Source organism: Gigantopelta aegis, chromosome 11 (genome assembly GCF_016097555.1).
Source record: "Gigantopelta aegis isolate Gae_Host chromosome 11, Gae_host_genome, whole genome shotgun sequence".
Classification (NCBI taxonomy): domain Eukaryota; kingdom Metazoa; phylum Mollusca; class Gastropoda; order Neomphalida; family Peltospiridae; genus Gigantopelta; species Gigantopelta aegis.
Window position 1 is genome coordinate 28,413,713 of NC_054709.1, and position 15,002 is coordinate 28,428,714.

The 15,002-nt window shown below is 35.9% G+C and overlaps 1 protein-coding gene across 4 annotated transcripts in view; it reads right to left on the reverse strand.

Annotated features, from left to right (window-relative positions):
* Positions 1–232: 232 nt before the first annotated feature.
* LOC121385375 (ataxin-7-like protein 3) overlaps positions 233–15,002 on the reverse strand; it is a 44,237-nt gene continuing 29,467 nt past the window's right edge. For 2 of the 4 annotated variants that reach the window (XM_041516038.1, XM_041516036.1), the window contains 5 exons: positions 11,307–11,332; positions 9,721–9,764; positions 6,010–6,081; positions 3,330–3,466; positions 233–988 (listed from right to left, as the gene is read on the reverse strand). In XM_041516038.1, coding sequence (XP_041371972.1) covers positions 858–988; positions 3,330–3,466; positions 6,010–6,081; positions 9,721–9,764; positions 11,307–11,332 — 410 coding nt within the window. In that variant the 3' untranslated portion in view covers positions 233–857. Of the gene's footprint in view, positions 989–3,329; positions 3,467–6,009; positions 6,082–7,638; positions 7,711–9,720; positions 9,765–11,306; positions 11,333–15,002 lie in introns of all 4 variants that reach the window. The other 2 variants (XM_041516040.1, XM_041516037.1) reach the window with 1 other exon arrangement.

Genomic DNA, 15,002 nt, shown 5'->3' on the forward strand with positions numbered 1-15,002 from the left:
AATAAAATCACATGTCACAGCAAGACAACGAAAATACCAATTAGCTGTATGAACATACTTGTGTCAGTTAATTTTGTAAGTTTGTGCAGTAAAATGTTGGTAACAATTGTACACTTCAAGAGATTATTTTTGTACAATTAATAAATGTTGTGTCTGACATAAAGTTACTCACGGAAATGGGTATAATTCTGGTATATTTTCACACGATGTCAGTAATGAGGTTTTACTTATGATTAATGGAAATACAATGTTTATTGCATCATTATAATGATTTTTAAGTAAGTACCACGCCACTGTTCCTCATTATAGTAAAAACTTAATATTAATTTATAAGATTTGTATAAATTTGTTTTAGTTACTTAGGTACAAAAACTACAAATAACGATGATGCAACCTGTAAGTGTAATACTGTAAACATACTAATTAATGTTTTAATTTCTTGTTTATGTTCTTAGCATTTTTGAATAAAAGTTATTTTTTAACAATATGTATTAAATAATAATAATATTTAAACTTAAAACAAAAAATAATAATACATATATATTTTTTTTAATTAATTAATTTATTTATTAATTTCAAGATCTACAGTTAACATGTATATGCAACATTATGTAGTGTTCATGTAACTTATTGTAATAACTTTTACAAAACACTTGCGATTTTGGGTTCAATTGTGTGCATTAAACAAATCTGGGTGTTTTTTTTTTACAAAATCTCCTGCTTTTTCAACACACACCTCCTGCTTTCTCTCGACTAAAGGTTGACAGGTCTGCTAGTAAAGTACCTTTAAAAATCAGACTTGGTGCGTACAATTCAGTGAATAAGTGTTACGGCCAGTTCTCTAATAACCGAGGTTCTCAGCTGAAGTCATACAAAGTGGAGTTGTTATTCCCACTTAAATTATTCGCGGATCCAGACTTCGTCAACTTTTTATTTTTATTTCCTTTTGAGCCCGATGGTTTGCGTGTCCTCTTCCTTGAACCTGTACCTACAAGAGAAATTAATTATTATGTCAGTGTGGTAAAAGAAAGGAATATTTGTTAAACAACACCTCAGCACATTTTAAACTATGGCTTTGGAGTCTAGCATATGGTTGTTTTTACATCTGGTCTAGTACAAATGAAAATTTTATAATTAATGATGGACCTGAAAATCTTACTGTTATTGGTGGGATTGAAAATCTTACTGTTATTGGGGGAATTGAAAACCTTACTGTTACTGGTGGGATTGGAAATCTTACTGTTATTGGTGGAGTTGAAAATCCTACCATTATTAGTAATGAAAATCTTACTGCTATTGGTGGAATTAAAAATCTTACTGTTATTGGTGAAGTTGAAAATCTTACTGTTTTGGAGGGAAATTGAAAATCCTACAGATATTGTTAATAATGAAAATCTTACTGTTATTGGTAGAATTGAAAATCTTACTGCTATTGGTAAAATAGAAAATCTTACTGTTATTGGTGGGATTGAAAATCTTACTGTTATTGGGGGAATTGAACATCTTATTGTTATTGGTGGAACTGAAAATCTTACTGTTATTGGTGGAATTGAACATCTTACTGTTATTGGGGGAATTGAAAATCTTACTGTTATTGGTGGAACTGAACATCTTACTGTTATTGGGGGAATTGAAAATCGTACTGTTATTGGTGAAATTGAAAATCTTACTGTCATTGGTGAAACTGAAAACCTTACTGTTATTGGTGGAATTGAACATCTTACTGTTATTGGTGGGATTGAACATCTTACTGTTATTGGGGGAATTGAACATCTTACTGTTATTGGTGGAACTGAAAATCTTACTGTGGGGAACTGAACATCTTACTGTTATTGGGGGAATTGAAAATCTTACTGTTATTGGTGGAACTGAAAATCTTACTGTGGGGAACTGAACATCTTACTGTTATTGGGGGAATTGAAAATCTTACTGTTATTGGTGGAACTGAAAATCTTACTGTGGGGAACTGAACATCTTACTGTTATTGGGGGAATTGAAAATCTTACTGTTATTGGTGGAACTGAAAATCTTACTGTGGGGAACTGAACATCTTACTGTTATTGGTGGAATTGAACATCTTACTGTTATTGGGGGGATTGAAAATCTTACTGTTATTGGTGGAACTGAAAATCTTACTGTTATTGGTGGAACTGAAAATCTTACTGTTATTGGGGGAATTGAAAATCTTACTGTTATTGGTGGAACTGAAAATCTTACTGTTATTGGTGGAACTGAAAATCTTACTGTTATTGGGGGAATTGAAAATCTTACTGTTATTGGTGGAACTGAAAATCTTACTGTGGGGAACTGAACATCTTACTGTTATTGGGGGAATTGAAAATCTTACTGTTATTGGTGGAACTGAAAATCTTACTGTGGGGAACTGAACATCTTACTGTTATTGGGGGAATTGAAAATCTTACTGTTATTGGTGGAACTGAAAATCTTACTGTTATTGGGGGAATTGAAAATCTTACTGTTATTGGGGGAATTGAAAATCTTACTGTTATTGGTGGAACTGAAAATCTTACTGTGGGGAACTGAACATCTTACTGTTATTGGGGGAATTGAAAATCTTACTGTTATTGGTGGAACTGAAAATCTTACTGTGGGGAACTGAACATCTTACTGTTATTGGTGGAACTGAACATCTTACTGTTATTGGGGGAATTGAAAATCTTACTGTTACTGGTGGAACTGAACATCTTACTGTTATTGGGGGAATTGAAAATCGTACTGTTATTGGTGAAATTGAAAATCTTACTGTCATTGGTGAAACTGAAAACCTTACTGTTATTGGTGGAATTGAACATCTTACTGTTATTGGTGGGATTGAACATCTTACTGTTATTGGGGGAATTGAACATCTTACTGTTATTGGTGGAACTGAAAATCTTACTGTGGGGAACTGAACATCTTACTGTTATTGGGGGAATTGAAAATCTTACTGTTATTGGTGGAACTGAAAATCTTACTGTGGGGAACTGAACATCTTACTGTTATTGGTGGAATTAACAATGTTACTATTATTGTTAATAATGAAAATCTACATTACTGACGAAAAGCTTACTGTTATTGGTAATAATGAAATTATTGTTATTGATGAAAATTAAAATCTTACTGTTACTTGTTAAAAAATAAAAATCTGTTATTCGTTATTTAAAATTAGTGTTATTGATGGAACTGAAAATCTTACTGTTATTGATGGAACTGAAAATCTTACTGTTATTGATGGAACTGAAAATCTTACTGTTATTGGTAATAAAAGTTTACTGTTATTAATGAAAAACAAATCTTACTGCTAGTAGATAGAAAACAAAATATCTTACTGTTATTGGTGGAGTTGGAATCGGCGGGGGAAGAATTGGAAGAAGCTTCCCACTGAAGCGTTTCCCGTAGCGACTGATTCTCCGCATCATCATAGCTGTCGATGTCGACATGAATATCTTCTGCATCTCCAGTACCACTGAAATATGTGAATTTAGATCAGTAAAAACAAAGTCGTCTCCAGTACCACTGAAATATGTGAATTTAGATCAGTAAAAACAAAGAAAATCTGGACGATACATCGACTAACAACTGATTTTTGAAGTGCCATTTACATATGACCTGTCAATGTAAAATGTTGTGCATATTTAGGATTTAACATGGCTCGAACTTAATGGCGGCACCGACGGCAATTACCATCGTTGAGATATAAATTGCCGTAGGTAGACAGCATCACCAATGGCACTTTTGTGCTGTCGATAAAGCTCCTCAACAATGGTGGAATGTATACACCTGGTGTACATTATCTGCCAAAATTTAACATTTGCACATTTAAAAGATGTCTACATGTAACAAGATAGCCTTTCAGTCATGTTTATTTGCTGTAAAAAAAATTGCCATAGGCAGGCACAAAATTGCCGTCGGTGGGCTGTTTCAATCTTTGCAATTCTTTTAAAAATTGCTGTGGGAGACAAATTGTTAATTTCAAGTCCTGTTTAAGCAGTACACTGGTGGCATCTAAGTCTGCACACCTAAGCATTTGTGTTATATTTTAAAGTTAAAATATTTCTTTAAAAATATTTATTTCACTGCCACAGTACAATGGAACAATAAACATGTTACAGCTAAAGTTATTTTAATTTTAATGTTTTTTAAACTCAAGTAATGAATGCATGTTTAGTGGAACCCCCTTGCATTTACTGGCCTGCATGACGGCACATAAGTCTGCGCAGCAAACATTAAAACAACCACTTCTGTCACTAATGTTTACATAAAACAGCAACAAACAATGGATCCAACTTTTATAAGTTCTAAATAACAAACACTTCCTGTTATAGTCTGTTTCAGAAACATTTAGATTGTGCAAATGAGATAAATATAAATGGTGTTCCATGCTCCTTAGTTTGGACAACACAAAATGACAAGATAAAAAAAGCCAATGTAAAAATATTTGATCATTATTCAACAAAAATTGTCTGTTATTAACTGTAAATGAGCACAAATAGTGTTCGTTAAACATATAGGACAATCAATGATAATTTTGAAACAGACTATAGCTAAAATAGGCCATGCTGTAAGTGCAATCTTCAAAGTCTGTGTGCAGCCATTTTGCATTGTGTCACTCGGAGGGAAATTCAAAGTATGCTTGGATGTTTACGTCAACAGATAAAATAAGACATTCTGATTCATTTCATTTATGGATTCATAAATTACAATAAGGTATGTATTGAAGCTTCTATGTAACTTTATGTAAGTTGATATGTAAGGTTGATCATTACAACGTTGACAGACACGTGTTGACAGGTGATACAAAAACACGTTGATCGAGGCTGGCAAAAGTATACTTTTAGTGCATTAATTCAGAGTTTTTTTCAATAAAAGTGTTATCGACCAGTTTTATACGTATATTCACAATCAAGATGTGTTGTTTTAACAACGGTTTTGTGAATTAAATTAACGTTGTTTGTTTGTTTACAAACATAGTTACATACCCCGACACTTGTTTCAAGACGTAATGTAACATCATTAACGTGCGCAGACTTTTGTGCCACGCAGACTAAGGTGACATGAGTGTACGCCAAAAATTAAGATCAATTTGGTAAATTTTATTGAAAAATCTGTAGCCAAATTCAAAATAACATTTAACTAAAGAGAATTTATTTTTGAAAATAGCTATACACATACAAACAACAACCGCTTTTCGAATTTGGCAAATTGCTATTAGTGATGGGAATCGGTTGGGATTTCTTCATCAATCATCGGTTATAACTGGTTGGCACCAACCGATCAACTTTCGATTACACAATCGGTTAGAATTCCATGACAATAACATAGCTTTGAATTATAAGGACCATGTACCTATTGTCGTGTGCACCCTGCAAATGACTAATTTTACCTTCATTAACTATTTAATGTAATTTTTATTGATGTACACATAAAAACAAACCCAAACCACTGTATATTTCCATCAGTGTTATCATCTAAACTGGAGGATCAGTTACAATTAACATTTTCCCACACAATCGATTATTGATTTTTATAATCGATCATCACATTGTAAGAGCCAATCCGATCAATTTTTGATTGTAATCGATCATTGGAACATCACTAATTGCTATACATATATGGACCTATGTATATTTGCCAAAATAAAAAAGAAGAAAGTTGTTTTGTTTAACGACACCACTAGAGGACATTTTTAACGACTCAATGGGTATGTGTAAGACCACTACACCCTCTCCTCTCTCAGTAACCAACTAACAACTAACCCATTGGCTTGGACAGACAGCCCAGATAACTGAGGTGTGTGCCCAGTACAGCATGCTTGAAGCTTAATTGGATATAAGCACGAAAATAATTAAAAAGAAGATGACGACGACTAGAGCAGTGATAAGTTTTAGCTAATGAAAAAATGTCAGAATTACCAAATGTTTGACATCCAATAGCTGGCGATTGATAAATTAATGTGCTCTAGTGGTGCCGTTAAACAAAACCGACTAGAGCAGTGCCCTGCCCGATTACCTGGCTGATCTGAGGAGTGTGATTCTCACTTGACGTCTCTGTTCATCAGTGTGCTGAGGACACCGCACCGACCTGTTAACAAACAAATCATTCTGCAACATGTCAACACTTTTTGCAGTTTAAAAAGAAAGCAAAAAAATATTTTTTAATTCCAAAATATTTCAATACAATGTATGAAAGAAAGAAAGAAATGTTTTATTTAATGATGCACTCAACACATTGTATTTATGGTTATATGGTGCCAGACATATGGTTAAGGACCAAACAGATATTGAGGAAGGAAGGAAGGAAGGAAGGAAGGAAATGTTTTATTTAACGACGCACTCAACACATTTTTTTTTATATACGGTTATATGGCATCAAACATATGGTTAAGGACCACATAGATATTGAGACAGGAAACCCAATGTCGTCCCTTCATGAATTCCAAAATATTTCAATACAATGTATGAAAGAAAGAAAGAAATGTTTTATTTAACGACACACTCAACACATAGCCAGTGCACCATGACTGGTATATCAAAGGCCGTGGTATCTGCTATCCTGTCTATGGGATGGTGCATATAAAAAATCCCTTGCTGCTAATCGAAAAGAGTAGCCCATGAAGTGGAGACAGCGGGTTTCAAGACTCTGTAACATCATTAACGTGCGCAGACTTTTGTGCCACGCAGAGTGACATGAGTGTACGCCAAAATTAAGATCAATTTGGTAAATTTTATTGGAGTCATCTGACCAAATTCAAACGGACATTTAACTATAGAGAATTTATTTTTGAAAATAGCTATACCATACAAACAACAACCGCTTTTCGAATTTGGCAAATTGCTATTAGTGATGGGAATCGGTTGGGATTTATTCATCAATCCCACAGACAACTGGTTGGCACCAACCGATCAACTTTCGATTACACAATCGGTTAGAATTCCATGACAATAACATAGCTTTGAGCCCAAGGACCATGTACCTATTGTCGTGTGCACCCTGCAAATGACTAATTTTTCCTTCATTAACTATTTAATGTAATTTTGAATGTATGACACATAAAATTGGAAACCCAAACCACTGTATAATGTCCATCAGTGTTATCATCTAAACTGGAGGATCAGTTACAATTAACAGTTTCCCACACAATCGATTATTGATTTTATAATCGATCATCACATTGTAAGAGCCAATCCGATCAATTTTTGATTGTAATCGATCATTGGAACATCACTAATTGCTATACATATATGGACCTATGTATATTTGCCAAAATAAAAAAGAAGAAAGTTGTTTTGTTTAACGACACCACTAGAGGACATTTTTAACGACTCAATGGGTATGTGTAAGACCACTACACCCTCTCCTCTCTCAGTAACCAACTAACAACTAACCCATTGGCTTGGACAGACAGCCCAGATAACTGAGGTGTGTGCCCAGTACAGCATGCTTGAAGCTTAATTGGATATAAGCACGAAAATAATTAAAAAGAAGATGACGACGACTAGAGCAGTGATAAGTTTTAGCTAATGAAAAAATGTCAGAATTACCAAATGTTTGACATCCAATAGCTGGCGATTGATAAATTAATGTGCTCTAGTGGTGCCGTTAAACAAAACCGACTAGAGCAGTGCCCTGCCCGATTACCTGGCTGATCTGAGGAGTGTGATTCTCACTTGACGTCTCTGTTCATCAGTGTGCTGAGGACACCGCACCGACCTGTTAACAAACAAATCATTCTGCAACATGTCAACACTTTTTGCAGTTTAAAAAGAAAGCAAAAAAATATTTTTTAATTCCAAAATATTTCAATACAATGTATGAAAGAAAGAAAGAAATGTTTTATTTAATGATGCACTCAACACATTGTATTTATGGTTATATGGTGCCAGACATATGGTTAAGGACCAAACAGATATTGAGGAAGGAAGGAAGGAAGGAAGGAAGGAAATGTTTTATTTAACGACGCACTCAACACACTTTTTTTTATATACGGTTATATGGCATCAAACATATGGTTAAGGACCACATAGATATTGAGACAGGAAACCCAATGTCGTCACTTCATGAATTCCAAAATATTTCAATACAATGTATGAAAGAAAGAAAGAAATGTTTTATTTAACGACACACTCAACACATAGCCAGTGCACCATGACTGGTATATCAAAGGCCGTGGTATCTGCTATCCTGTCTATGGGATGGTGCATATAAAAAATCCCTTGCTGCTAATCGAAAAGAGTAGCCCATGAAGTGGAGACAGCGGGTGATACCTTGTTGTCTGAGAAAGTCCGTTACCACCCTGGCGCGGTGGGGTCTGGCATTGTCATCCTGCAGAACTGCCCCGCCGCCAATCTGCTGAAGGCCTGGGAGAACCAACGGCCGGATAATCTCATTCAGATAGCGGATTCCATTCAGATTGCCATCCACCACATAGAGGGGGGTCCTGTGGTGGATAGAGATGCCGCCCCACACCATGACGCTGCCACCACCGAACCGGTGACATTGTCTAACGTTAACGTCAGCGAAGCGCTCCCCAGGACGTCTGTAGACACGAACCCGACCGTCGTTGAACTGGAGACTAAACCTGGACTCATCAGTGAACAGCACTCGACCCCACTGAACACGTTGCCACCGCAGATGAAGCGTGCACCAGTGACGTCTGGCCGTTCTGTGACATGGTGGTCGAACAGCCTGGCGACGGCAGCATAGATTATTGGCTCTCAGACGATTGCGTATGGTTTGATCAGACACTCGAGTTCCAGTTGCAGTCCGCAGATTGTCACGTAATCGGCGTGCAGTGGTTGTGCGTTGACGTAGAGCCATATTGGTGATGTAGCGGTCCTCTCTATTTGTAGTGCTTCGGGGTCTTCCCGAACGTGGACGATTTCGAACAGAATTCGTTGCTTGGTACCGTTGCCACAGTCGGCCAACGACACTCTGACTGACACCAAGTCTCAGAGCAACATTTCTTTGCGTATTGCCATCCTGAAGCCAAGCAATAGCCCTTCCTCGATCTTCGATAGTCAGTTGAAGTCGTACCATTGTCGAATTTGGAGTGTGCACCGTACACGAACACAAGCTCCAATTACACGGAAATTCAGCATTGGGAACATGGAATACACGTGCAAAGTGTGCAAATGAAGCACTTTGTGAAGAAGCAAGTTATGGCACTTAGCAGACCTTTCGCTTTCGCCCTAATTTACGTGCAAATGTAAGCATGTTTTCGCCATTAGAACTAGTCGACAGTGTCAATGACAGTGGATTTTAATTCATTTATGGGTTGCTTAGACCCACTTTCGTCAAAATGGAACAATACCATGTGTGACATTATGGTCTAGCTAATATAATTGACATTCAGAAAATAATGTCGAAAATATCGTCTGACCCTTAAATTCTTTTGAGTAGTATATAAGTGCAATATACCGTACAGAGGTGGATCGGGGGGGGGGGGGGGGGGCGGCGGCGGCCAGGGGCCTGTGGCCCCCCCCCCCCCCCAAAATTTTGTGAGTTATAATTTTATTATATATTAATTTTTTTTTTTTTTTACGATCCCTCTCCAAACCCCCCAAAGTTCCCGTGGCATTCTGCCTCATGTCATTGCCGCCCCCCCCCCCCCCCCCAATGGATTTTCTGGATCCACCACTGCTGTACACTAGAAAAATATGGTGGTATATATTGTCTACAGCCACAGATACAGACTGAGAAATACATGTAGTTTAACTGTACCGTGTACACATCTTGCTTGTCTTCTCAGATATAACCCCACAAGTCTGCAAAACGAAATTACAACAGTAAATAAAAATACACGTCTGTATCTTTGTAAAAGCAAACGGAACGTTTATATGAATTGTCGAACATACATATCATAAGCAGGGAACTTCCTACTTTTTAATTAGTAACCGATAATTAATTGTCAATAAGATATTATCTTCTTGATATATATGTGACAGGCTACTTATATTTCACATTTTAAAGGAAATGTATATTTAATTTATGACACATATTTTTGTTTTAAATGGAGAAAACTAAACAAGTTACTGTGAGGAAGATTAATATTATACCTGTGTTTTCTATCATACAGTGTGAGAAACACACACACTGTAATATAAACAGTCTCTTAGGAGTGTAGTATTCTATTTATTACACACACACACGCATCAATGAATGAAAATGAAACAATTCCTTCCAACATAACCAGAGTCATCAGAAAGTTAAAGTTTGTTTTGTTTAACTAGAGCACATTGTCCAATCTATGCTTAAAGAAAAAAAATTTAAAATAAAATAACACCACCATGCTCCAACATTAATTTTGCGATACCGGCCTCGGTTTGTGGCATGGTTACATCATCGGGCACAAAGCTGGTAGGTACAGGGTTCGCAGCCCGGTACCAGCTCCCAACCAGAGCGAGTTTTAACGACTCAATGGATATGTGTAAGACCACTAGACCCTTTTTTCTCTCACTAATCACTAACAACTAACTCACTGTCCTGGACAGACAGCCTGGACAGCTAAGGTGTGTGCCCAGGACAGCGTGCTTGAACCGCAATTGGATATAAGCACAAAAGTGAGTTGAAATGAAAGATAATACATGTACCACGAGAGAGCATAGCATACAACCTTTCTATATTATTATTAACAGAAGTTTAATTAAATAACACAAGTTACTGCATCTGGAAAGTTAGTTGAATTTTATGGATTCGATGGAATGCTAAGCATCCTGGCTAGGAACATGATGTCATTCGGGTGAACACGTAGAACGCATTTGTTCATTAAAATATTTTTTTACTGCAGTCAGAATGGTCTTTATTACTATAGTAAGATTACATGGGTACGTAATAAAATTTAGCATGTAGTGAAGAAGAAGGAATGTTTTATTTAACAACGCACTCAACACATTTTATTTACTGTTATATGGCGTCGGACATATGGTTAAGGACCACACGGATATTGAAAGAAGAAACCAACTGTTGCCACTTCATGGGCTACTCTTTTCAATTTGCAGCAACGGATCTTTTATATGCACCATCCCACAGACAGGGTAGCACATACCACAGCCTTCAATATACCAGTCGTGGAGCACTGGCTGGAATGAGAAATAGACCAATGAGCCCACCAACGAGGATCGATCCCAGACCGACCGCACATCGAGTGAGCGCTTTACCACTGGGCTGAACGGAAATATATGAATGAATGGTGATCTGTCAACATAGCTTGGATCTAGGTAGAATCTTAATTTCATCTGGTCTTGATAAAATAATGAGAATCGCAGATGTCAGAAACAACATAAGTGAAATGTTCGTCACCTACTTACGTGTAATAACAAAGCTTTTCTGTCCTCTGCAAATAAAAAACATGACAAGTTATTAACGATTCAGTAGTAATAAGCGAAAGTGTAACAGGAAAGGAAAGGAATGTTTGTTTCATGAAATCTCATCACGTTTTAAAAATACAACACCTTGGTGTTAACCATGCGGCCATTTTGACATTTGGTTTCAGAGAGAAAAAAAGTTACAGTGAAACCATTGGGACCAAGATGTATGTCCGGTTTAAGATGAATATGGTTTATATTTATAGATAGGTTAAGTTCTATACAGATTCCGGTTTATAGAGGGTCCGGTTTTGAGAGGTTTCAATGAATACCCACTGCTGCCACACAGGCTACTCTTATTAATAAAGCAGCAAGGGGTCTTTTATTTACACCTTCCAACAGACATTATTCCACACACGTTGTCTGTTATTAACTGTAAATGAGCACAAATAGTGTTCATTAGACATATAGGACAATCAATGATAATTTTGAAACAGACTATAGCTAAAATAGGCCATGCCATAAGTGCAAACTTCAAAGTCTGTGTGCAGCCATTTTGCACTGTGTCACTCGGAGGGAAATTCAAAGTATGCTTGGATAAAATAAAACATTCATTTCATTTATGGATTCATAAATTTCAACAAGGTATGTATTGAAGTTTCTATGTAAACGTGTGTAAGTTGATATACAAGGTTGATCATTACAGCGTTGACAGACACGTGTTAACAGGTGATAGAAAAACATGTTATCTAGGCTGACAAATGTATAGTTTTAGTGCATTAATTCAGAGTTTATTTTTAATCAAATTGTTATCTACCAGTTTTATACATATATTCACAATCAAGATGTGTTGTTTTAACAATGGTTTTATGAATTAAATTAATGTTGTTTGGTTGTTTACAAACATACCCCGACACTTGTTTCAAGACGTCATGTAACGTAATTAATGTGCACAGACTTTTGTGCCGCACAGACAAAGGTGACATGAGTATATCGTCCATGGCCCTGTTTTGGTGAGACCCCCGTTTTGGTGGGTGTGTGGTTTGTATGCAACAGAACGCACATTTCAAGACTTCTGACATCGTTGACTTTTGTATGGGGAAAGTAAACAAATGTCTGTCACATTCACAAAAAATATTTGTAAAATTCAAGTTAAAATGAGCAAAGAAATCAAGATTGAACCTATTCCAGTTATAAACATGGCATATTTCTTAGTACCCTTTTTCTATTATTTTCAAAGACTAAGTTGAAAGAAACTATTTTAAAACATATTTTTGTCAGTCATCAACTGTACTGCTACCTAGTTATTTAAGTCACATGAACATCGTTGTGTTGACATCATGGGGACCAGAACAAAATATAAACTCAACGTTAAGTGAAATATGGGGTTTTTTAAAAAGTACAAACAAAAACAAGTCATATTATGTAAAAAAAGATATAGAAATGTATTTTTATTGAATCACACATTTTTTATTTAAGCCAATGAAAATTATTATGCAATGAAAAATAAATTAATCAATCTATTGCACATCTGTTCACATTCTGAACAAAGTTAATAATCTTTTTAAATTTTTATAAATTGTGAAATTAAAATCACTGTGGGCATTAGAACAATCTAAATTTTGTTTTTAACAAACATGAATTTATTTTAAAAAAAGTTATAATAACAAAATACAGTTTATGTTAATATTGGTTCCCGAGGACTCCATTGTGATAAAACACTGAAAAGTTTTGTTTTGGAAAGTTTTGACTGTAAACATTTTCACTCACTGAAACAGGTCGCATAGTTAACAATATTTACGACTGATACATCCTATAGTTCTTGACGCACGTGCAGAAAACTCTGCTACATAGCAGCCAGTTTAAGGTGTTTATTTGAAGAGAAGAAATACTACTAAAAAGGATATGTGGATAACACCTGTCTGTTTATAAATACTGATATGCTTTAGAACCCAGTGCTTATGCTCACCGAAACTGGTCTCCCTATGCTATTACCTTCTTTTTTTTGCAACTAGCCAGATTATTCAGGCAACTATATTTAGAAATTCTAAACAAAACACATGGAAGACATAGAAAAAGCAATAAAAGTAAGACACAAATTATAAAACTTATAATACTGTACAGTTTTTATGTGGTAAATTAATGGAAAATGCTATAAAGACTAAACACAGGAAGCTTCGGTCATATGACCTGTGACCGAACAGGAAGCAGAGGAGCCATTGGAAGATTTGAAGCCATCCCATTGGCTGTTGGGATGTTTGGACCAGTCTACTATCTTAAGGGGAATATGTTATTTATTTAAGGTCAAGCTAAGTTGCATTGTACTAAACTTCATGTCAAAAACTTACAAAGTTTGGTCTACATTTGTCAACAAACATTAAATGGTTCCCCTGTGTACATGTCTGACACTTTCATGAAATATAAACTGAACAACACAACTTAGGACTATTTCTTTCATAATGACCAAATGAGTTGTCAAAATGCACAGAGCAAAGATCAGCAAAAATGACATCGCTTATCAAAATAACATCATTTACCAAATACATGTGTATCTTCATTTGGCAATCACCTCATTCAAATAAAAGCAAGTGAATGTTTGCATTCCTATGCCATTAAAGTTTACACAAACAATACTAATGCTAAACAAAACAAATTCAGACATGTATTGTGAAATTATGTACAAAAATTTAATCATAAGATTTGGCCGTATTTATGTTTCGGTTCATGCAAGTATGAACAAAAAAAACAAAAAAAATTATGTGCAGATTTTTTTTTGTATCAGTCTCTACGCCGAGTCATACAGTTTATTGCAAAAATAACTGAGGTAAATTTTAATATCAATTCCATTATCAAAAGTTAGGGTGGTGGTGGTGGTTTAACCAGCATAGATCACTACCTGCATTCTCCATCAGCTGTTTGGTGTAGAATTCACCTTTCCAGGGGTTGTGGAACAGGGGAAAAGTGTGTGTGTGTGTTGGAGGGGGGGGGGGGGGGGGGGGGGGGAGTGCAAGGATTCCCCATTTTCCCCTGTTACTGTACTTAGAAGGCTGAAAATACCACATTTGAACACCTGAAATTCAAAATTCAACACCCCCCCCCCCCCCCAATAACAGGTTCTGGACCCCACAGACCATCGCACAGAAAGTTACCCTACCCCAAACCCCATTTTAAATATACTCCGTGGGCACTGCTTTCAGAGTTTAACTTCAAGAGGTTACAAAGGTGTTCTGAGTTAGGCTACTCTACTACATGTACATATAAATACTTACCCACAGACAGGACAGCACACACCATCATCCTTTGATCACACATGTAAAATCTATGGTAATTATTTTAATACATGATTGAAGCTTGCTGCCACTTCAAAGATCAAAATTATTTTTTGTCTCCGTGACATCAAGGTGTATTTTATATGCATAATGTATTCCACCAGACAGGACAACACAAACCACAGCCTTTGATTACAGGTCCTGCATCTATAAATATAATATATGATTTAGTGTTATTGTCACTAGGACTACACAGTACGCTAATATCAGCATTAAGAGATATTTTGTAAGCACTCTCTACACAGGACAGCACATACCACAGCCTTTGATTACAGATGGAGAATTTATTATTACTATAACATATGGTTTAGAGTGTTACTGCCACTACAACTACTTAGTACTTTTGTTATTAGCATTAAGGGATCTTTGA